Source organism: Felis catus, chromosome A1 (genome assembly GCF_018350175.1).
Source record: "Felis catus isolate Fca126 chromosome A1, F.catus_Fca126_mat1.0, whole genome shotgun sequence".
Classification (NCBI taxonomy): domain Eukaryota; kingdom Metazoa; phylum Chordata; class Mammalia; order Carnivora; family Felidae; genus Felis; species Felis catus.
Window position 1 is genome coordinate 34,018,465 of NC_058368.1, and position 24,769 is coordinate 34,043,233.

Genomic DNA, 24,769 nt, shown 5'->3' on the forward strand with positions numbered 1-24,769 from the left:
AGAGAAACAACCCTCTAGAGGCCAGGGTTTTCCAGATTTCTTCCTTGCATTTTACTGAGGATACCAATACTGTTTCTACTCCTTCTTTCCTTCTATAAAACACTGAAAATGTTAAAAGCCTAGGCTACATCAAACTCCAGAATTTATAAAATACATTTCCTTCTAGATTTGTTTTAATTAAATTTAATTTTGATTTTCTTTAAAAAATTGTTTTATTTGAGAGAAAGAGAGGGGGTGCACGTGTGAGTGTGCATGCATGCGTGGGGGATGGGCAGAGGGAGAGAGACAGAGACAGAGACAGAGACAGAGAATCTTAAGCAAGCTCCATGCTCAGCACAGAGACTGATGTGGGGCTTGATCCCACAAACCTGGGATCATGACCTGAGCCAAAATCAAGAGTTGGTTGCTCAACCAACTGAGCCACCAAGGTACCCCAACTTTGACTTTCTATGTGATTACTAAACTTATTTTCTGTTTTATGCCCATACATATATGTATGAAAACATATATGAGTTTACATATATACATACATTTATCTCCAAAATTTGAATGGCAAAAGCATTAAAAATATATATTTAATTACACTTAGAGTACATCCATCAGAATATCACTAACTTCTGACGTGTATTGTAACGTTGCCTGGAAATTCTACCAGGTTACTAGACACTTGTCCTTGAAATTACAGAATGTTTAAATAATACATAATAATGCATTTTCACACAGATTTATTAGCACAAGAGTATTCAATACCCATTAACAGTTTAATTATTTCCATGTTCACATGACAGTATTTTATTAAACGTCATTTAAAATTTTTTTGAATGTTGGGGCGCCTGGGTGGCTCCATTGGTTAGGCGTCTGACTTTGGCTCAGGTCATGATCTAGCGGCTTGTGAGTTCGAGCCCTGCGTCGGGCTCTGTGCTGACAGCTCAGAGCCTGGAGCCTGCTTCAGATTCTGTGTCTCCCTCTCTTTCTGCCCCTCCCCTGCTCATGTTCTGTCTCTCTCTCAAAAATAAATAAAACATTAAAAACCTTTTTTTAAATTTTTTGAATGTTGAAAAACAGTGGAACAGTTGTTCAGAAGTGAAAGAAGCAGCTTTGTAAAAGCTATGAGGAAAATTAGTTGGTTTAGGTTATAAGTAATAATGTTTTATCAGTAGAGGTTACACATTTTGTCTAACCTGTCTTTTGGAACCATGGTGTTATAAATATAAATACGTACATTCATTTCAGTATATGTATTACTTACATGCCATCAGCTCATTTAAACACTCTGATACATTTATTAACACCATCAATGTTTGAGTGATATTCTATCATTTTCTTCAGATGTAAATAGTCTTTCTCTGATATTAGTTCAATGATGTTAAACTGCTCAAATTCACCTTAATAATACAGCATAGTCATTAATTCTCTCTGAGGGAACCTATCTGCATCATAAATTACTTTAAAAAGAAGTCAGATTTCTATTTTCGTTTGATTCAAAGACAACTAAAATTCAAGTTGAGCCTATAGTATATCGCCATAAAAATCCTTATTGAAACCTTCAATGATGAATAGATATGATAGAAATTAGTATGTTATCTATAATTTGCTTCTAATTTATTTGAGGGAGACTAAAAGTAGTTTGTTCCCTTGATACTATAAGTATCCCCTTATAATTATGTTTGTGCTCTTAATGTGCAATATCTGTTAAAAATATTGCAAAAGGTAAAAAATCTGCTTAATAATAATTATACCGATGTATAGAGTATTACTGATGTTTTGCAGTGACACACATTCTCTTTTATCTTCTCAAATATAGTTGCAATAGACGACTCAGCATTTACTTGTGCCAGACACTGTATAAGGCACTAAGGAGTAAAATTATGCACAAAATAAATGTAAGTCCTGATCTCTAGTAGTTTACCCCAGTAAGTATTTGTATCATTCAAAACTCTTGGAACAACATCCATTTTGATTTTTTGTTATTGAAGCATATCAGTCTGAAAAACACACCTTAGATCTACCATTTGAAATCAGCATATACATGAGAGTTGACTTTAAAAATTGGGTAGAGTAAAATTAGTCTGATCTGCAGCTGTGAAAGTTGTAGGATGGAATTTTCATCCCTCTCCTATAGATAAAATTATTGACGAACTATATCCTGCATGGAATTCTTGAACAGAATAAGGACATACAGTGAAAACTAAGGAGATTTGAATATAGTATGAACTTTAGTTAACAATAATGTCTAAGTAATGGTTCATTAATTGTGACAAATGTATTATATGAATATTAGATGTTAACGATAGGGTCAGTTGGGTGTGAGATTCATGGAGCTCTCTGTAGTATCAATTTTTCTGTAAGTTTAAAATTATTCTCAGGCACCTGAATGGCTCAGATAGTTACGTGTCCAACTCTCGATTTCAGCTCAGGTCATGAACTCATGGTTCGTGAGTTCAAGCTCTGCCTCAGGCTCTACTCTGACAGCACGGAGCCTGCTTGGGATTCTGTCTGTCTGTCTGTCTCTCTCTCTCTCTCTCTCTCTCTCTCTCTCCACCCCTCCCCCACTTGCACATGCATACCGTGCCTGCTCTCTCTAAATAAATAAACATTAAAAAAACAAAATTATTCTACAATGTAAAAGTTTATCTAAAACATTATTAAATGTGGTAGAAAAAAATGAGACAAAATTGTGCAGAACATTTGATGTTAACATAAGAATTGGGCATTTTTAACGATCAGTGGAAACCATTAAAAATGTGTGGGTAGGAGCATAACCAAAGTAATACAGCTACGTAGGGAAACTTTCTGTGCGACAGCACAGATTGTAGAGAGGGAAAGGTGGCTTCAAGGAGACCAATCTGGTTCACTAACTTTCATACAAAGTGGTAAAGACCAGAAATGATGGTGGTCGGCGTGAATGGAAACATACAGGTTTGACACAGTACAAATAAAGTAACAGTATTTGGCAACTTATTGGGTATGAAGTGTATCAGAGAAATGCAATGTGGGTGATTCAGAAACGAGATTTATAGCATAATAAACTGGATATAGGATAGGAAAGTAACATAATTTTAGACTTAGAAACTGGTTGCTGATGGTATTAGGCAGGGTAAAAGAAGGTACATTTGAGTTTGAAAGCTTAATGAAAGTTTAATCATTTCTTTCAGGAATGTCCTGTGTTTAAATAATTTGAAGCCTCTTTGAATAGTGAACAAGGAATGTTTGGAATTTTTGAGCCTAGAATGTCACTGTGGTCTGTTTCACAATTTTTGTTATGATGATTGTATTCTTATTTGAAATTAAGTGCCCAGTGAGTCATACTCTCAATGCACAAACTAAGAATCAGGAGTAAAATGGGAAAATTTCTGGCTGCCAGGCTATCACTTAATCAGTAATCTCTAATATGTATTCAGAATATTAATTAATGGTTTTAATAGAAGTCTAAAAATGGCACATGGCTACAATTCCAAATTCACTTGATAAAATGAAATTTTAGGTAGTTAACTTTTATTTTATTCTCATTTACATTTCTACTCTTGATTATTAAAAGTAATTTTATGTTCCATATCTCACAAGTGCAAAATAAATTACTTCTGAAACTTTTAAAGAAGGGTAAATGGTTGAAATTATCAAATTTGAAAGTGACCCACAAAACACTAGTAATGAGAGAAAGAGAACTGAATTTGTTCCCATTGTGTGGAACAGTTACCCTGGAAGTCAATGGAGGTTCCTAAGAATGTTTTTATAGGCAATTTGAAGTGTTCAAATTAGAAATAACTATTAGATTAAACACAATCTCAATTGGACTCAAATTTTCATTTTATACTTGTGACCGGCTCTTTAGGGTCATTCTTATTAAAGAAACCATTTTTTCATTAAAAAAAAAAACTAACATTGCATCATCAAAAGAATAGTTTGAAATAGTTCTCTGGGTCAGGGAGAGGGAACTCACATTTATTGTTGATCCGTACAGTGCTTTCATTGGATTCAGTAAAGTGTGGTCTATATTTTTGTGATTAAAATGAAGATGTATATATATTTGACCACCAAGTTGACCATGGATACCAGAAAATGATATTGGAATTTTTGTCAGACTCCAGGACAGATACCACAAACTCTCCTGTGATGAACTGTTCTCTCATATTCCACTGTCATTGTTGTCTAAGGCCGACAGGAGGAGGAAGCTTCCTTAGGGGAGTGACGTCCTGGAACATGATAGATTTATTTTTTCCCAGGAGGTACAATATTTTCAGCATGGTTAGAATCCTGTGAGAGTATTTTGGTCAGGATAAGGCGTGGAGAGGGTGACCGTTCATTGAGATTACCCTTACTGCAATGAGGTACAAACATCTTTGGAAATTTTTTCTCTGCTGAAAAAAGCTGAATACAATAATCCCTGTATCTCCAATCCATTTTCTCTGAAGTCTTTAGAGGTCATAGGCTTTTCTCTTTGGATCGTTAGATACTGCATTTAAACATTCTTTAGGAAAAAATGGGCTTCTGTATAGCAAGTATAACACAATTTCTATTTTATACTAATCAGCACATACTAATACAGTTTGTATTGTGTTTTATTTTGTGGTCAGAAAAAAGCAAGGTTAGTGATTATTATATCTGAAGCTGATCTCTCCCTTTAATACAAGATTTGTTTTTGTTTTTGATTTTTCACAAACGCCTACTGACATTTAAGTTTCAGCCATGGTTGCATGAATATTTGTAGAAATGCTATATATTTTATATACAGTTGCTTTAATGTAGCATCAAATACACAGAAGACTTGAAATTTTTTATATCATTGTAATGAATGTTAGATCTGGAATTAGTACATTCATTTGTGGTATTGGCTCAGTAATAATATCAGTTGCATACTTTGTCTTTTACTATGACTTTAACTTGGTGGGTGTTTTTAATGCCTTACCTGTATATGAAAGGACCAAACTAGATTATCTCTAACATGCCTTAGCACTTTATAATGCTGTAGAGATAAGATATATAGATGATAAATAGATAGATAGATGATAGATAGATAGATAGACTGAAAAGTTTTGACATTGTAAGATTGATTTTGTAGCCTCTATTCAAATTCCATCAATTATTTTCTCAGTATAGAAATATGATTCATTCTATATATGTAATATCAATAACTAAGATTTCATTGAAAGAGAATTCATTTGTGAAGTCCCAAATTATCAGCAGTCCTGTTGTGGCTAATAATAAGGATGATGATGATGATCTATTGATAATGAATAATATTTCTGGGCAATAACGTTCATTCACTTAATAATTTTTCATGAAATATCTACACTAAGCCAGATATATTGTAGAAAGGGAAGACAGGAGCATTCATCAAAAACACGCATTCTAGTCAACATATAAAAGTCATGAGGGAGGAGAGCCATGAAGGTAGTGAGGAAGTACAGACTGATTGCTCTATGGGGAAGAGAGTTGTAAGCAGTGAACCACCAGTACAGTCCCTGCTTATCTGGCATATTGAATAAAAAGCACAAAGTCAAGATTGGAAGTGAGTTTGAGGTAGAAGGAGGCGTTAAGGAAGAGAGAAGGGGTAGATAAATAGTATAGCACCATATAGTCATAGAAAATGGAAAGGACACAATTTCTAGTTAATTATCTTACTGATGATGCTTATGGTCTGTTTACTCAAAGAATCATTTAAATTGGGATCTCTTACATTAAAATATCCAACTTTGTGGGAATTCTAAATTATAATCAAACTTCCCTGAAGACAACCTTTGTAAACATATTTGTGTTTCTTTAGTGTCTTTGAATGTATTGTGTGTGTATGTGTGTGTGTGTACCTACATATGTGTATACACACATATGTATCTCAATTGGATTCATCCCAAATATATAATTTGTGCATTTCCCTTGACACTTAGCATTATATCTTGAGCAAATCCCTGATCCCTAAATCTTCAAAACCATTAGTTGCATTCAACTCAGTATTCAAAACCGTGGTTGAGCAATTCTTTATTGAAGCAAGCCTCTATTTGGGGAAAATTAATTATAATACACATATACATACACTTCAAAATTACTTTTCTAAATAAAGGGCTATTTTAATTACTCTTACAAATAATGTACTTTTAAATTTACAATAATATATCTTATTATTTCTCTAAGAATTTATCCTAGAAGCAGAATTACTAATGTTTCAAAGAGCATTTTTTAAAAGTTCCTCATAAAAACTAAACTTACATAAGAATTTTATTTTTTGAAGCTTTTATTTAAATTCCAGTTAGTTAACATACAGTGTAATGTTAGTTTCAGGTGTACAATATAGTGATTCAACTCTTCATACAATACCCGGTGCTCGTCACAAGTGCACTCCTTAATCCCCATCACCTATTTAGCCCATCCCCATACCCTCCTCCCCTCTGGTAACCATCAGTTTGTTCTCTGTGGTTAAGAGTCTGTTTCTTGGGGGGTGCCTTGTGAGCTCAGTTGGTAGAACTTGCGACTCTTGATCTCAGGGTCATGAGTTCAAGCCCCACACTGGGTGTAGAGCTTACTTAAAAAGAGTCTATTTCTTGGTTTCTCTCTTTTTTCCAATTTGCTCATTTGTTTTATTTTCTAAATTCCACATATGAGTGAAATCATATGGTATTTGTCTTTTTCTGACTTACTTCGCTTAGCATAATACTCTCTAGCTCCATCCACGTTGTTGCAAATAGACATTTTTTTTTCAAAGAAGACATACAGATCCCATAGGAATTTTAAAAAATTGACAGGCTATGTATTCCTTAAATTTTTCACATAGAAAACTAGCCATAAACTATCCATAAAGGGAATATTCTTAAAAAGGAAATATAATTAGTTTTGCATGTTTCATACTTAATTAGATTTCAGAAATCATATATGAAAAATAATTCTAATCTTCAGACCAGCACCCTAACCATATTCATTCTTGGTTTTTATTATATTATTGCCATTATTTGTGCAAAAATGTTTTCACAAATAGTTTTAAGAAATACTATAATATCAGTTTAATGCAATAAAGTCTTTACAAGATTGTGCTCAAAGATTTTTTATTCAATTAGAATGTAAAGATATCATGTAACGAAGTAAGAGAGTTCAGGTTTTAGATACAGTGGTTTAGAAAACCTAAAATTATTACCATAATAACTCACTCAGAAATATACCTTGTTTTATCAAATTATGCAACATAAACTGAATGGAAAAGACAGAAATGAGCAAAATCATGAATTTTTAGTAGGTGAAATAATATATTTTGTATGTAGCTAGGATCAGAGAATATGACTTCTGAATAAAACTGAAAATTCTCATGGGTAAAAAAGAAACAATTCAATGCATGAGCCATATTACAAATCCTTTATAGTATCACTTATGTTTGATGATGTGTGATGTGTAAATTGTGTAGTCTTTACTTTGTGCCAGGTACAATTTTCAAAATAATCTAACCACAGCATGTTCACTAATTGCATTACTCTAACTAGCTATATTGTATGCCCTTCATTTGACAGTATAACTATATAACCTTTGAAAATGGTATCCCTTGTGATTTTTAAATGCAGCATCAACATTTTGGCAGAATCACTTTGCAGCCTTTTAAGTTACATGCATTTGAGTTAAAAATTATATCTTCTGAAAAATGTCTGCAATATAGTTTTTTTTTTTATTTGCACTTGTTCAAATAATAATTGCACTTGTTCAATAATAAGTTACTAATTCTTTGGTAACTGTTTACCAATTCATTAGTCAAAAAAGTGTTTCCCAAAATTGATTATGAAGAAATTATAGATAAACATTTTATTATGTTAGCCAAAATTCTATTAAATAAAAAAATAGAGAACCGAAACAAGCATTTTGCTTATTTTAACTTCATTCACTCATTGACTCATAACCACCTTAACACCACTTACAGAATTTAGTAGGATGACCATATGATTTATTATACAAAATGGCTCATATTTTAGAGTAAAAGGGACACTTTTAATATTTTCTTTGAGGCAAATCAGCCTGTGGTTCTCTTACTATATAGAAGTTTTTAATATAATAAGATAAACAGTGATTGTGCAGGAAAACTGAAATATAAGAACAATGGAGAGATTCAAAAGTGAAACATAAAAATTAATATTGGTCTACTTGGCTCCTGTGTGATTATTTTTTAATGTTAAAGGTTTTAACATTTGCATTTTAATTTTTAAAAAGAATGCAAGCTATTTTTGTTTCTCATAGATGTAGTGTGTACACGTATCAATTAAAAGTTTAATAACTTTACAAATCACTTTACTCATCTCCCTTATGTATTTATAAGTGGAAATGTTTAGTTTGAAAGAGAATCCATGAGAAAGAAAATCATTTAAAATTTAATTCATAGGTAAAACAGCTTATCTAGAATAATTTTAGTTGCTACCAAAGGGAAAGTGTATTGTCCTTACATATTTTACCTTCCCCTAAATCAATGAACATATTAATATTATGCCAACCAACAAAGGTATTTATTTTGAAATTAAAGGCATATCAGACTATGGCTTTCTATTTTGAATGTATACTGGAGCTTATTAAATTTTAATACAAGTAAACCAATTTAAGGTGACTTATGGTTTAATAAATGCCAGTGAGAACAGGAAGTTAAAAGGCTTATAAAATTCGGGAAGATAATTTCAACTTGATAATATTTCATGGTGCAGACTGATAAAAATTTCTGTTACTATTTCTTTTCATCCTCTATTTTCTGGTATCCAGACATTGATATTTAGCATTTTCATGCTTTGAATAACAGTTATATGCTTATTATTAAATTGTCTGCAATTTTATGGATAAATAAATGAGAAATTCTCCATTTCTCAGCCATGCCCAGGAAGCATACTGCCAGCTTTCATTTCTATACAAGGATTGACTGTTACTTTAACTAGCTACTTTCTTCATTTATCAATTTTAATTTTATCTGGATTAGTTTACTTTTACTTTTGTAATATTGTTAATATGTTTTGAAGTTAACCCGGCTGATATTTGGCAATCTTATTTACAATAAAATAAAACTTTGAAAGCCTTTTATTAAAATGAGTTAAGATGTGCTATAAACTAGTTCAGCTGGTTTCTTCTATAGGAATTTAAATATTTTATTTAATATAAAAGAGTTACATCTGGGAATTCTAAAATGCTGTATGCATTTCATATCCACTTATAGGAATGCAGCTCTAAAAGTGGCAATGCTCGATGAACTAATATAATCTGGAGCAGAAGGGAAGAACACAAATTAACTTGTATTTTCACATTCACTTATTCTAGATTAGTACTTTTCTCGTTTCTTTGTTTCTCTTTATCTCCTGTTCATGCTGCCCCTTTCAAAAGAGAGGAAAAAAGTGCTTGTTTAATTTTTCCAGCTTATTTTAAAAAAGTAAATCTCATTTTCCAAATTACCATTCCAATTAAGAAAAACAAACATGTATGTAGGAATGTTCACACTCAGCAGTAAGATGATTTATATGATATAATATCTGATTTTATATTTACTTGAACTTGTTTTATAATCAAAGCATTCCATGTCCATTTCTCTAATAAATAAACTCTTAAGAGGTTTAAAGATTTTTTCAGTTAAAGAAATAGAGGCAATGGAATTTCTCAGCTTTCCCGTAGCCAAAAAGAAACCCATGACATAGCTTGGATTGGAGGTCATCGCTCCTAACTCTTCATTTCAAGGGATGTGACTGTTGTCCGTACTTCCTCTTTAAGGTATTTCCACAATTTTCAAATTCCAGGGAAGCTCCTGCTGTTAAATAAGGAGCAAGTGAACACTCAAACACAGATCGACACTTTTTTCTGCTTCAATGTGATAAACTCATTGTGAATTAAAATAGCACTTAAGGAAAAAAAAAATTTTTCTGGAACCTGATATGTTCACTTTCATTAAGCCTATCAAGCATTTAGGACACAGAATATATTTTCTCAAATAATACTCTAAGTTTCAAATTCAGGCCTACTAAAAAATTTGCATTGTTCTTTCATATTTTAAGTTTGACTTTATTAGAGGAATTGTGGTTTGATCAGAGGAGAGGTGGACCCTATATATTTTATTTGGCAGTGGTGAATTAAATTGTGCAAAATCATTTGGATCTTATTATTTCAAATAGTATGGTGGTGATAAAGTAATTTAACATTGATTATTGTTTAATTTTTAATTTTGAACTACTCAGAAATATCTTTTATAAGAAGGATTAAATTATTACACAGCACTTCACATATGTCAAATAATTGTTGTCTTCATTTTATAAGGCTTTTTATGCTACTTTTCTCTCATTTTATGATCTTCTATTGTCTCTGGATGGTATACATATTGCAAAATAAAGAAGAACATGGTTTTATAAATCCCTGATTTAAGAAGGAATTCTAAAAACCTATTAAAATTGTTTTTACAGTTTCATATTATATATTCTTTTATATCAATTTTAGCTCTGTCTTCAGAGACCAATTAAAGTCAAAGTAGTTTGTAAGAATCTTCCAATTTATAAACTGTAGCTTCATAAAGTGAAGTATATTTTTAGTCGATCTACATAAAGAATGGCATATCAGGTCCAGATAATTGATAACAACACATCTTGGATATTTCATTGTCAAGTTTTATGTATTTATTTTCTGGGTCAAGTTAGGTGAAAGTGAAATCAATCCTGCCTTGATGTTTTAAAAGTTGAATCTTGACTCAGTTATTAACTTTGTAAAAGCTAGAATTAGGTAAACCAGTCAAAGTGTATGACTCTTTATGTTATAATTTTCTCAGCCAAAGGTGTTCATTGTTAACAATGCCTGCTGGAGGGGCTCCTGGGTGGCTCAGTCGGTTAAGAGTCCGCTTTAAGCTCAGGTCATGATCTCCTGGTTTGTGGGTTTGAGCCCCGTGTCAGGCTCTGTGCTGACAGCTCAGAGCCTGGAGCCTGCTTTGGATTCTGTGTCTCCCTATCTTTCTGCCCCTCCCCCACTCGCACTCTGTCTCTGTCTCTCAAAAATAAATAACCGTTAAAAAAAATTAAAAAAAGAAAAAAGAAAAATGCCTGTTGGAGAAGGGTTCTCTCCACAATATTTGTGGAGCACAATGTAACTCCTACAGTATAATAGCTACTATTTTTTTATCTGTAAAATTATGTCAGCAAGCCTTACATACTTACCATCATAGAAAGCAATTGTTAGAGTCCAAAAAGTGATGAATATGACAAGGCTTCTAGGAGAATGAAGGACTATCCTGGTGTCAGTCTTTGTCTTACATGCAGGGACGTCCTGTGGAACTGAATATGCTGTATTAAGAAAAGTGTCATGAAGCATTAGCTAATTCAGAAGTTAGAAGCAAATTTTTAACCTTCAAAATGAAGTCTATGTGAATTTATTTATTGTTGAATAAACACGCTAAGCAGTAGTTTTAGTCTCTAAAATAAACCATACGGAGGTAAAATTTATCTTCTTTTTATGTTATCCTAAAGTCTCCTGAGATCATCATTTGATTATTTAAAAATTTTTAACCTTTTTGTTTTCATTTTGTTTTGCTGTGAACTGAAACACAGTCACAGTATAGGGTAGTATAATTGTTCCATTTTAATAGAGTCTATTTTTTCCCTAGTCCTCAGAGAGATCCTATGTAGGCCATTGCCAGATGTATCATTCTAGAGTATATTAATCAAGGATCCGAATCAGGATGGCAACTCCTGTGTGTCCAGAGAGCTGGGTCAGGATGTTTCTATAATTCCCTGATGAGGAGTAGAAAGATATTGGCCTTTGTGCTATATAGACTTTAGTGTTTTGTATGTTATTAACCAGTTGATTGCTGCTCAGCATACCTGCTAAGTAGGACACACTTTTGTTCCAGGAAGTGAAAGCCTCAATTATCCAATTGAATATAATTTTTAAGGCAGTCTCTTAATGCCTGCAAGAAATGAAACTAACTATGTTTTTCTGTTCTAAATAAGTTAAAATTGCATGTATGGAAAAGAGAACGTTGAGTTGCCTTTTCTGTGTTGTGGGGTATCTGGTATAAAACGATAGCACCAAGTATGTTGATAATTTCATCTTAAAAAATCAAGTAATTCTCAAAAAGAAGGGGCATGATCATGTTTAGTTTGTAAGTTTTTGCGTCTTACTATCAGTGCTAGCTTAACAACTTGTTTTGGGGATGATGCTAGAAACAAGTTTGTCATAACGAACATACAAGATAAAGGTAAGATTACAAATGAGAAAGAAGAAAGAAAGAAAGAAAGAAAGAAAGAAAGAAAGAAAGAAAGAAAGAAAGAAAAAGAAAGAGAAGGAGGAAGGGAAAGAAAAGAAAGAAAGGGTGAAGAGGAAGGAAGGAAGGAAGCAAGGAAGCAAGGAAGCAAGGAAAAGGGAAGGAAGGAAGGAGGGAGGAAAGAGGGAGAGCAAGAAGGAAGGGAAATGACTGGTTTCTAAAGAAAATTATGTCTTTAAGGGGGAGTTGTATTTACTCCAAACATTGTACTAAAAAGCAACCCATTTTTAAGTTATGGCCTGCTGATTATCATTCCTTTCCCTCAAACTATGCTTTTCTGAAGTAAAGTTAATTTTGGATAGGAAAATTGGGCAAAATTTAAGAATTATGGACCGATACAATAGAATACCTCTTTGCCAGTTATCACATCTCTGCTCTGTATTGAACTCTTTACATATATCATCAATGTCCTCACAGATAAAAACAAACAGGGGCGCCTGGGTGGCTCAGTTGATTGAACGTCCGACTTCGGCTCAGGTCATGATCTCTCGGTCCGTGAGTTTGAGCCCCGCGTCGGGCTCTGTGCTGACAGCTCAGAGCCTGGAGCCTGTTTCAGATTCTGTCTCCCTCTCTCTCACCCTCCCCCATTCGTGCTCTGTCTCTCTCTGTCTCAAAAATAAATAAACGTTAAAAAAATTTAAAAAAAACCAACAACCTGTAATTCTGTAATTTAGATGTTATTTCCACATTACTAAAAAAGAGATTATAGCTCTGCAATTATTCTTATACTTTAAGTGTCCTCAGGATATGTTGTTTCATGTAGCAGTAAATAGGAGGGAAGAAAACCTAGATTCTGATTTAGTTTTGCCACTTGTTATTTTAACTGTGAAATTCGGGACCCTTTTGAAAAAATAACAATGACCTATCTTCTTTAGAGATGAAATTCAAATGTATTGATATATGTGAATAGAGTTTGTAAACTCTATACATATATGATATTGTAACAGTTCTATTAGCAATAAGAAGAGATGGTTGATAAAATTATATTCATTTGTAACTATTACCTGGGTTTTCTAAACCGGTATTTTTAACTTTCAACAGACAACATTTTATGAAAATATTATTTCATTCTAGAATACAAAAAGGAAACTGCACTTGGTATAAAATTATTTAAATCCTCAGTTTTAGACAGCTAAATCCTTCTTATTTTGTTAATTTTTATGAGTAGATTTAAAATTTCACATAAACTAATTTATTTAGCCCTGACACTTTAAGAAAGAATATCATGTTATATGAATAGAAGAACATGTTAAAATAGAATATCATTAGAAAATGTCAATGTTGATTCAAAGAGATTATTTTAACAATGAAATAATTTTTTGCAAACAAAAAAATAAGGAAAATAATTGGACTGTTTTAAATGTCTTAGAATCAGTTCTTTGCACTGTCTTAAACTGTATCCAGTAAGATATATTACATTTTTCAAAGCATTAATAGTGAGATTTAAATTTATTTTTATCATTTCCATTGGGTAAAAGAAGTTAGTGGTTCTCTTTTTTTAAGCAAGGTATAAGATTTTACACATTTTAAGCATTAACAATAGAGATTAGAAAAGAATTATAAATTGAAATTCACAACGAGGAAAAAACCATTTTCCTTCTAAATGGCAGTGAAACTGCTGAAGTTTTTATGTGTGTTAGTAGAAGAAAGGAGTCGAATATGAAGGGTGGCAGTGCTCTCATCTGCTTAAATTCCTCCCACGTCCATAATTGATTGACATACTCTCAACAAACTGATAATTGCCCACTTGATTTGTTTTAAATAATTCTCATTTTTTTTAAAGTAGACTTAAATTGTTAGGAAATACTTACATCAAGTGGAATCATTTGTGGGATTTTTTTTTGGTCTTTTATCCTTTATTTATTTATTCATTATTAAAACTTTACTTTTTTAGAGCAATCATCTGCTTTTTTTTGTTTTTTTTTTACAGTGGAAAATCCATTTTTTATGAAAGCAATCTTCTGTTCATTTAGGCACCTGCTCATGTTTTCAAATACCCCTCTCTCCATTGAGCTTGTTTTCATTAAGCTGAAAACCTATGAATTCAGGTTGTTTTCCCACTCTTTCTAGACTTTCATGGCTATGCAGAGTTTTTCCTATTTATTCATAAAATACAATTCTTTTTATGCAGAGTAGCTATGTTGGAGAAAAGCAATTTAGCAAATTTTGCATGAGTATTTCATGCTAGAAATCTAAGATGACTTTCTTTATTCCTGATGAGATAATTAGTTTTGTAAGCTATCATCTGATTTATGTTAATATAACATATACTATATACAACTCATATAGAAAAAAATGCAAAGATTTTGCCAAAAAAAGCGAAATGTGGAAAATGTTGTTAAGAAGCCAAGTGTCTCCTATATCTAACATGAATAGCTCTGTTACCATATAATCTGCTATTTAAGTTTGTTATAAACACATTTCTACCAAAAGTGAACTGTGAAGCACTTGTTACCAAATCACACCTCTTGAATAAAAACGACTGTCTTTATATTCTCTATATTCTATCTAGAATATTCTAGAATGTTTTTTTAAGATCATAGAATACTAATAATGAAGTAAAACACAGTCTATGTGTTTAGCATCCTTATCCTACAGCTCAAAACAAAAGTGGCTTTTTTTAAGGCTACCAAGAAAGTTGGAAACAAAATGGAACCAAGACTGTAAGTCTGGCATATTGCACATTAAATGAATTTATCTTTGTTACATGAAAACAAATAAATCATAATTCTACTTACCTCACCATCAATCTTTCAAATATATTAAAACACATTAGCATTTCAGATATGCTTCAGTTTCTTCCATGGATAATCAAGTCATAACAGTGGAGCATCTAAATTCTAGGACAGTGAATATCCACAATCTTGATAAAGCACTAAAATGTATATATAGATATATATTTAAAGCTTATTTTGTTTTTGAAAGAGAGAGGGGGGGGGCACTGAGGAAGGGCAGGGAGGGAGGTAGAGACAGAGGGAGGAGAGAGAATCCCAAGCAGGCACCACACTGTCAGCACAGAGCCTGACGTGGGACTTGAACTCACAAACTGCTAGATCATGACCTGAGCCAAAATCAGGAGTCAGTCACTTAACTGACTGAGCCTCTCAGGAACCCCAGTAAAATGTATATTTTGATGTTAACAGTGTACACAGAGATTTCAGCAGGTGGATTTTTATCTTGATCTGTTGTATTTTGTGACATCATTGACCTATAAAATGTTCTGAATTGATTGCACTTTTGTGTATGTGTGTGTGTATATATATATATATATATATAGCATATATATATATATATATATTGCACTTTTGTGTGTGTGTATATATATATGTATGTATATATGTGTGTGTGTGTGTGTGTGTGTGTGTGTGTGTGTGTGTATATGGAAAGAATATATAGAAGGATACATATAGAAGGAGGAGAGGGGTTTTGGAGTTATTTGTTTGCTGTGCTTATTCTTTAAATAGCTTATGATCATTCATGTGCTTATTTTAATTACCATTACTGGGAGATACTCTTAGGGACAAACTTTTCTTAGTGACCTGATAGATAAATTGACGTTACAGAACATTTACATGCACAGTCACAGTTTTGAAGGAAAATCGGAGTCCTAACATTGATCTTTGGTGTTTTATAAATATCATACTGCTTTCTCTTAATCTTCCAGAGAAACAGCAAGCTGAAAACACCAAAGAGCACCATGTTGTGTTTTGAACAATTTACTGCAATTCCTAATTTTGAGTACTATGTGGTGAAATGAATTCACCTGTTTTGCAGATATCATTAAATAGTGTGACCCTTTAGAAAAATATTCCAACATATTGTCTCTCACTCTGAAGCTGATTCATTCAGGTCACAGAGATATAATAATCAGAAATGTTGCCTTGTAGAATGGCCTTAAACACTTAAACACTGCCAAAGCCAGTTTTCTGAGGTGAAGGACTCAAATGAGCCGTCACCTTCACGTTATGTAGCATATATTTATAAGGGGGAAAACTGACCTTTGACACCTTGAGGAAAGTCAAATAAAATGTACCAGCTAATCATTTCATGTCAACAACTGAAGGAAAAAAAATAGAAAATCCTTGACATCTTTATTTCCCCACTCGGATTCAGTTCTATGTAAACAGAGCTCCGTTTTGACAACTGTTTAGCTCAAGGCACAGATTTGAAGTATTAAAGATAATGACAGATTTATTAGATTAACTTTTGCCAGGATCTTTTAGTGTCCTAGATAATTACTAGCCATGGTACATCTGAATGGTTTCGGCGTGTATTATTGGAACGTGTGCATTCCCTTGTAGGCATTGATGTTGTGTCAAAAGAGATATTAGAGAGTCTATATTTAGTTATGTTACATTGATTTGTGTTTTTAAAGTTTGTATGTGTGTGTCTGTGTGAGTGTGAAATAATTCATATCGCTGATTTATTTCTTCCCCAAATTAAAAAAAGAGGTCAAGTGTCCTTTCTATCCATTTCCTGAATTTTAAAGAAACTATTCTTTCAGTTATCTTTCTAATTTTAATTATTGATCTGTCATTCTTTGATTACTCAAGTGAGCACCACCAGACTTGCTTCATCAAATTTGCACATTATATTTCTCCCTTCTGTTTTGTATGATTAATTCATACAGTCTCTTGGCATACTTGCATTTTCATGCTGGGTAGAATGAAAGTATATACAAGACAATGTATATACTTGTAGAATGCAATTATATAAAAAGGATCTAATGCCTTTTTATTCTTCTTTTATTTTTGTATGTTGCTTTTTTACTAGCTGCTATATTTATTAGGCTTTTTTACAAAGCATATTTTTATTACTACTTTTTATAGCTCTTAATTTGGTTTAAAGGTTTTTGATTAGCTTAATATTCTGTATGGATTTCCCTAACATTCCCTTAGTTTTGTTTGTGGTGGTGCCGATTTTTGTCACAAAAGCAGTAAAGATTTCCTACTGCATTCTTCTACGTATACAGACGAAACATCTTTTAATCCAGTAAATAAATATATCATTGTTTTCCAGTTTTAAAGGATTAAAATAATATTAATTTCTAGAAAAATAATGTTAAGATTGTTGATCTTAAATAAAATTTGTATGTCTTTTATTTCTTAAATGACCTTTTCAGAAACAAATCCTAGGATGCTAACCTTGACCTTTCTGGGTAGACTATCATTTGTCATGGTTTCCTCAGGAAAAATCTCTGTCTACACCTGTTGTCCAGACATAATCATTAATAGTGGTCCCTATCACGTTCAAAAATACCCTTGCTTGGGCAATATGTTATGTGGTCACCTTTTATTTATGGGTGACTACTGCAGAAAAGCAACATAAAAAGAAAAATATATAGATACATAGAATGTGGGAAAAGAACTGTACTCAGGATCAGTAGAGTTATTTATTTATTTATTTATTTATTTTGCTACTAGCTCTTCTGAACTTCAGTTTTCTTACCTGGAAAATAAAGACATTTTATTGCATGATCTCTAAACCTCTCATCCCTAAAACTTAAATTACCACACATAATTACATTTCCTTTGAGATTTAAACTACACAAAGACTGTGTACGCATATAAACAATAGTTACAAGGAAAGAAGTTTGGAGTGTATGCTTGATTTAAGAGATGGCCTGATTGCGGGACTGTGGGAGTAAATACTGCTTTCTTTTGTTTCCAGTTATGTTGATATTTTCTAACTACCTTTGGAAAAAATATAAAATAACTGTATCAATGTAGCTGTTATTCTATATGTGAGCAGACAGCCATATACATGGAAACCTGAAACTGACTTAGAAAAGTTCAGACCAAGTAATTCTGAAAATGAGGTTCTTTCCACAATGTTTAATTAAGAATAAAAGAAGATGTATTTTTTTGAGTCATCATGTCTTTGAATGTTAGTAAACCACATGTAAATAACGAATAGAAGGCCAAATGGGGTGCCTGGCTGGCTCAGCTGGTAGAGCATTAGAACATGTGACTCATGATCTTGGGGTTGTGAGTTCAAGCCTCAGGATGGATGTAGAGAACACTTAAAAATAAAATATTAAAAAAAAGAATAAAAAATAAATCTTCCTCATTATTTTCTCCCACCATTAAGATATGGCAGAAAAAAAGAATTTTTAATTTAAAAAATCAAAGGAAAACAAAAGCACAACACTTTTCCTAGTTTACCAAATTACCTGTCACTGTATTTCTCTCTTTTGACTCCCTGATTTTTTTGAAGAAATTCTAGAAGTAGAGTGTGGAAAAAGACCTGTATGGTAGATGTGGGACATGAGTTCTAACCTTCAATCTGCTTCTAGTTTGTGGGCGGCCCAAGTGAAACCCTTTACCTTTCTGGCATTTCTAGATTTTTCCACCAAAGTATCCCTAAAGGCAGAGGGCAGTAAATGCATACATAGGAGTCTTCTCACAACTGCTAGAGTTATTGGATTCTCATGTTCTAATTGTAAAATACCCATAATTTTGCTTTCTGTTTTATAATATTTGTTTTAACATGGAAGTAATGATTTAAATTGTTTTCCATCTAGTCATTTTATCCTTCAGGAAAATGTGCCTCGTCTATTTTTGTGAATCTTGAATACCCAAGCATAGAGATAAAACCTCAGTGTTTCTGGAGTTCTGATTTCATTCATTCCAAAAATGCCCTGGAGGAAAAGAAACATATATTTATGACTTTTTCACTGCAACTGTGTGTTATTTATACAGCCCCTAAAAGATACGTATGTTACTCATTTTATGCTTGAATTTGGGGTGAGAAGTATTCTACTGAGCATATTGAAAATAAAAGCAACAGCAATAATGGCATGTTTTGTTGGGGAATGCTAAACCACTGAGTCCCAAGATGAGTGGCTTTCTCTTCCAACAGGCTCCACATTCACACTCAGTCTGTGAACAAGTTGTATTGTACTTTCTTGGACTTGCCGCCACTGCCCTGGCATTGCAACTTAATGGCAGCATTCCCTGAGTGGCTTCTGTGAACTGTTCTAAGTGCTTTGCATGCATGTGCTCATTTAACCTTCACAACAGCCCCATGAGGATAGCCCCATTTTGCAGATGAGGAAGTGACGGAACGCGGAAGTTCAGCGGTTTGACCCACAACAGACAGCGTGAGACGTCAGACCCAGCTATGGGGTTTGCCAAATTCCATCTCTGGCCTTCTTCATTGTTATTATTTGTAGGCCAAATATTATTTGCATTTGTAGGAATACAGTTTTAAAGACTGAAATTTTCAACTGCCCACCCAGAGCGGACAGCCAGAGTCAAAGACTCTAGGACACGGCTGCCCTCTCATTGCCTGCACCGCGCCCTTGGAGTACTGAAAGAACTCTGCAGTGTGATATGCAGCTGCGTGTCGCAAGACAAGCGGTGTCTGATTTATAAATGACCCACATACACAGCAGAACACTCTCCCTTCCTCATTGTCTTTGCCACATTCTGAACCCCTGCTGCTGGCTGTGCCTTCAGAAAGCGGGAAAAGGAAATAGCTGTTAGAAGCAGGGCCGGCTAGGGATGCTGGCAGGCTCCATGTGACACTGGCCTTTCTGTCTCTCTGCACGAGCGTGCGTGCATCTGTGTGTACGCAGGTGCCCGTGCACATTTGTGTGTGCCGCCCCAATTGTGTTTATATGTCACCGGTTGACTTTGATCAGTTTTCACAGATGAGACCGTTACCTAGTTTGTAAATGTTACCAGTTTTGCAAGGACATGGACTCTTTGGCCAAGAAATCCATTAAAAAGTTCAAAAGACGTGCAGTGTTTTCCTCTAAATTTTGAGAGAATTAGGGGTTTATTCAGTCCCATGAATTTGGATAAACTTAATCAGCTTGCTTTCATGTTTGTATGCACAACGTACACCAGATATGAACTGCTTGGCGTGAAAGAGCGTTTTCTTGAGGGAAGAAAAGCCTTTAGGTAATTTGGGAGCATAGTAAACTTATTGAGGGAGTCAGTCAGACAATTGATATTTCTCAATTGGGAAAAGAAGGGACGTCTAATAAATTGAAGGGTGGAAGAAAGAGTGTTAAGTGGAGGAAAGACACAGAAGCGAGAACAAAGGAGATTGGAAGAAAACAAACTCTTACTCATATATCCTCATGGACTCCCTCCGGTGTCTGGGCTGAAGGGAACCAGCTCCTTCCTCCTCCACTTCCTCTTATGTTTTATTGTTCCTTGTTGCTAGGACTTCAAAATAAAGCCAGAATTAGTATTCTTAGTACTATAGTTGGCCACCCTGCGAGTTAAGCAGGTTTTTGTAAACTAAACTAAGAATCTATTTTACTATGGCCTTTTAATGCAATAAAATACATGTTGAATTCCAAACTAAGAACAAGGAATAAACTTTCAGAATATAACTCATTTGTACTTGTGGAATATATATAAGCTCAGTATTTTTGCCTGCATAGCCCTCTAGTGATGTTTGCTTTCTGTCGCAATAAGAATGTTGACTTATCTTTTTCTTTTTACTGCCATTGTTATTATTGAATGAAGGAAATTCACAGAGAAATTTTCAGATAAGATTTTCTTCTGACATAGTTGGATGTTTTAATATTCTTAGATACCTGTCCTCTGATATCAAAACTAAAATGAATGAGAATTCAGCTACATAGGTTTGTAATCTCTGAAATTGAATCATAACCCGGCCTGTACCTGTCAGTGTGCCATTTTGTTTTGACATCAAAGTAACATGGATTAAATGATTTCCCTCTTCTCTTTAGCTATCGTCAAAGATAATGATGATTACATGGCCTATAATGCCTTCATGGCTTTTTGGGAAGCATTACAGATTATAAAATCTGCTCACTAAAGCAGCCTAATAATAGCTGAACTTTTGTAGAAAACCCAAAGTATATCAAGTATTGTTTCCTTTTGATTACAGTTCTGATAATATAAATCAGTTTTTAAAATTTAATTTTGCATTCTTTTTCTGGGTCAGCATAATGATTGAGAGCCAAATAGCAAGGAAAAATTAATTTAATAGCTCTTTGCTATTGTAAAGCATAGCTCGGTGGCTCAAATCCCTACCAAGAACCCACTGAAACTTAAGAGGGAGGCACGGTACTTAGAAGACATTATTTGGAACAGAGTGACAGGGAGCAATTTTCTATGCTGCAATAAAGCATGCATTGATTTTTCATTTAAAGAAACTGAAATAACATGGAAGAAATATTCTACTGTGAACAGTATAACAAAACAGCAAGAGATACATTTCTTGCATTTATGTGTAAGATACTAATGTCAGTTTTTACACACCATTAGATGCAATCACTTCGAGAGATGCGTAACTCGGATCGATTCTTAGGCTTTGCACTTGCAAAGAGCACATGAATACTCAATAACTAACATATCCTGATATATATCACTTTCTTTTTTCATTTTTAGGTCGTTCCAAAACAGACCAGTTGTGAGATCTGGTTGCATTTCTTTCGTAGAGTTATTTGACGTGTAGTCTTCTCTCCTCCTACAGCATTTGTTTCCTTCATGCAGTGGAGTGCTGCTATGGACTCAATGTTTGTTTCCTCTCAAAATTCATAGACTGAAACCTATTCTTCAGTATGATGATTTTGGGAGAAGACTAGGGCATAAGGCTAGATAGAGCTCTTTTAGAATGGGATTCATGAGGGCGCCTGGTTGGCTCAGTCAGTTAAGCATCTTGACTGTTGGTTTCAGCTCAGGTCATGATTTCACAGTTTGTGGATCAAATCCGGCATTGGGCTCTGCACCGACAGTGCAGAACCTGCTTGGGATTCTCTGTCTCCTTCCCTTTCTGCACCTCCCTGTTCATGCTCTCTCAGTCTATCTCAAAAATAAATTAACATTAAAAAACATGATATGATAATAATTTCACCAAAATATACTGTATATTATAATAGTTATATGCATCATTAGCAAAAGTATTTCTTTTTAAGTTAATTTAGTACACACACACACACACACACACACATTGTGTTTCTTTTGTACTTTATGTCCCAGTATATTAATATTAAATGATCTTTTCTCTGTAAATACTTACCTTAGTCCTTTTGGGCTATTTTAACAAGCTTTGATAGACTAGATGTTTATAAACAGAAATTTATTTTTTACAGTTCTGGAGGCTGACAAAAAGTCCAAAATCCAGCAACCTGCAGATTTAGTGTTTGAAGAGAGAGAGAGAGAGAGAGAAAGAGAGAGAGAGAGAGAGAGAGAGAGAGAGAGAGAGAGAGAGAGAGAGAATCCTAAGCAATGTCTACACTCAGCACAGAACCCGATTTAGGGCTGGATCCCACAACCCTGGGATCATGACCTGAGCCAAAATCAGGAGTCAGATGTTCAACTGACTGAGCCACCGAGGCACCCTTAGTATCATGTTTCTTAAGGGAAATATATTTCTGCCATACTTTTTCCACTTAAATTAAAAATCAAGTAAAATAAAACAAGTATAAAAATTGACTATTTTAACGTTTATGCATTCATTTCCCATAAAAATGGAAACATTTATTAATACATGCCTTCAGGTAATGCTGAGTAAGTTTCTAACTGAAAACATGCATGTATTTGAAGCCATATTTATATATATGGAGATGTTTTCTCCTTATAAGAGACTATCTTTTTTTTGTTAATCCAACACTTATGCATGTATATGTACATATGTGCATTTTGTTTAAGTTATAAGTCACATTTTGTTCAAGAGCTCACTAGTATAGATGGAAATTTTAAGCAAAGTTTGCATTACATATGGTACTGAAGATGTGATTAGTAGACATAAAAATCAAAGTAATAGAGACTGAGGAGAGTAGTTAAGTGAACTTAGAAAATTAGAAAGTAAGCACAAGGAGCTATTAATTTGCAGGCATTTAAAGAAAATACTCTATTTCAAAGTATTTGCTACAATTGAATTATCTTACACACACACATGCATACATATATTTTTTCTTGGATGATTTCAGTTAGGTCTTATACTCAATCTTACTGGCATATGAACCCATCTCTTACACCAAATTTAGTTTATTTATGAACCATAATACAGAACACAACATTTTAATTCATTCATATTTATCTTGTTTTACTCTTCTAGAATACGCTTTTTATTTGCCCCATGTCATTCGCCATAGCAATTTTTTGCCATCTGGGTATTTTATATTTTGAAGTTTTTTGGGTTTGGGGGGTTTTGTTGTTGTTTTGTTTTGTTTTGTTTTGTTTTGTTTGTTTGTTTTGACAATCTGTATTTGTTTCCTAGGTCTGCTGTAACAAAACACTACTAATTGGGTGGCTTCAAAAAACACAGGAATTTATTCTGTCACAGTTCTAGAGGCTAGAAGTCCAAAATTAAAGTATTAGCCGGGCCATGCTGTCCTAGCTCTAGGTGAGGATTCTTCTTTGCCTGTTCCTAGCTTTTGGTGGTTGCCAGCAGTTCTAGACATGTCACTCCCATTTCTGCTTCCATGGCCATATGGTATTCTCCCTTGTATGACCATCTCTGTGTCTTGTTTCTCTTCTTATGAAGACAGCAGTCATGGGATTTAGACCCACCCTAATATTAACTTACCTGACTTCATCTTAAGTAACTATGTCTTTAAAGACCCTGTTTCCAAATAAGGTCACATTCTGATTTTCCATGAGGACATGAATTGTGGAGGAGCAGTATTCAACCCAGTCTATCCTTTGAACCCCCCAATTCACACGCATCCCATTTACAAAATCCATCCACCTCCTCCCGCTATCATCCACACATCTCAAACCTTTCTAGCAGGACTCTAAGTCCCAAATCAAATCTAAATATCAACTAAGAAAGTCTCACATCTCAGCAACTAAATCAGGTGTAGGGGAGAATCTGGGTATGGTCCCTCCTGGGCAACCTTCCTCTTCTTTCACAGACCTATCACACTAGAAAAGAAATTACCTGTTTCCAAAATACAATGATGGAACAAGCACAGGGTAGACATTCTTATTCTTAGAGGGTGAAAATGAAAGGAACAAAGGGGTTAGTAGTCAAGGAAGTTGGCAACGCATGGGGCAAATTCCATTAGGTTTCAAGGCCTGAAAGTAATTGCGTGCTCACTCCTTTAAGCTTTCTTGACTCTCTGGGGCAGTAACCCACCCTTCCTGGTCCCTGTATCTGTGGCTGTACTTTAGAGTGATTTTTCCTTCATTTTGTCTCATCTCTGTCTCTTTCAGTCCACATTAGCAGCGTGATGTAAAATTCTCAAAAACTTTGACTTCTGGATGTTGAGGGGATCCACACCATTAGACAAGAGTGTTCTCCACAGACCTTTCCTCAGTAACCTTATCTCTACTCCTGACTTCTCTTATGATGGTTGATTGGAGTCATAGATAACACCCTAATCACTACAGCAAAAGACTGTCCAGCCACACCTTTGTCCTTGTTTCCAGAACATGCGATTTGATAGTGAATTTTCCAAATCAATTGTTGGTTTCTTTTTGCTTAAAAGTTCATTCCTTAGTTGATCTCTTTGCTCTCACATTTTACTATAGCCAGAAAGGAGAAACCAGCTCACACCTACTACACTTTGCTGGAAAGCATTTCAGCTAAATATCCAAATTC

The 24,769-nt window shown here is 33.9% G+C and overlaps 1 protein-coding gene across 5 annotated transcripts in view; it reads left to right on the top strand.

Annotated features, from left to right (window-relative positions):
• Positions 1-24,769, top strand: part of PCDH17 (protocadherin 17) — a 99,099-nt gene that overhangs the window by 51,150 nt on the left and 23,180 nt on the right. The window contains exon 4 of one of the 5 annotated variants that reach the window (XM_045053826.1): positions 1,805-2,444. The exons of the other annotated variants lie outside the window; for them this stretch is intronic. Within the exon in view, the coding sequence (XP_044909761.1) occupies positions 1,805-1,857 (53 nt within the window). The 3' untranslated portion in view covers positions 1,858-2,444. Of the gene's footprint in view, positions 1-1,804; positions 2,445-24,769 lie in introns of those variants that run through there. 5 annotated transcript variants of the gene reach the window in all.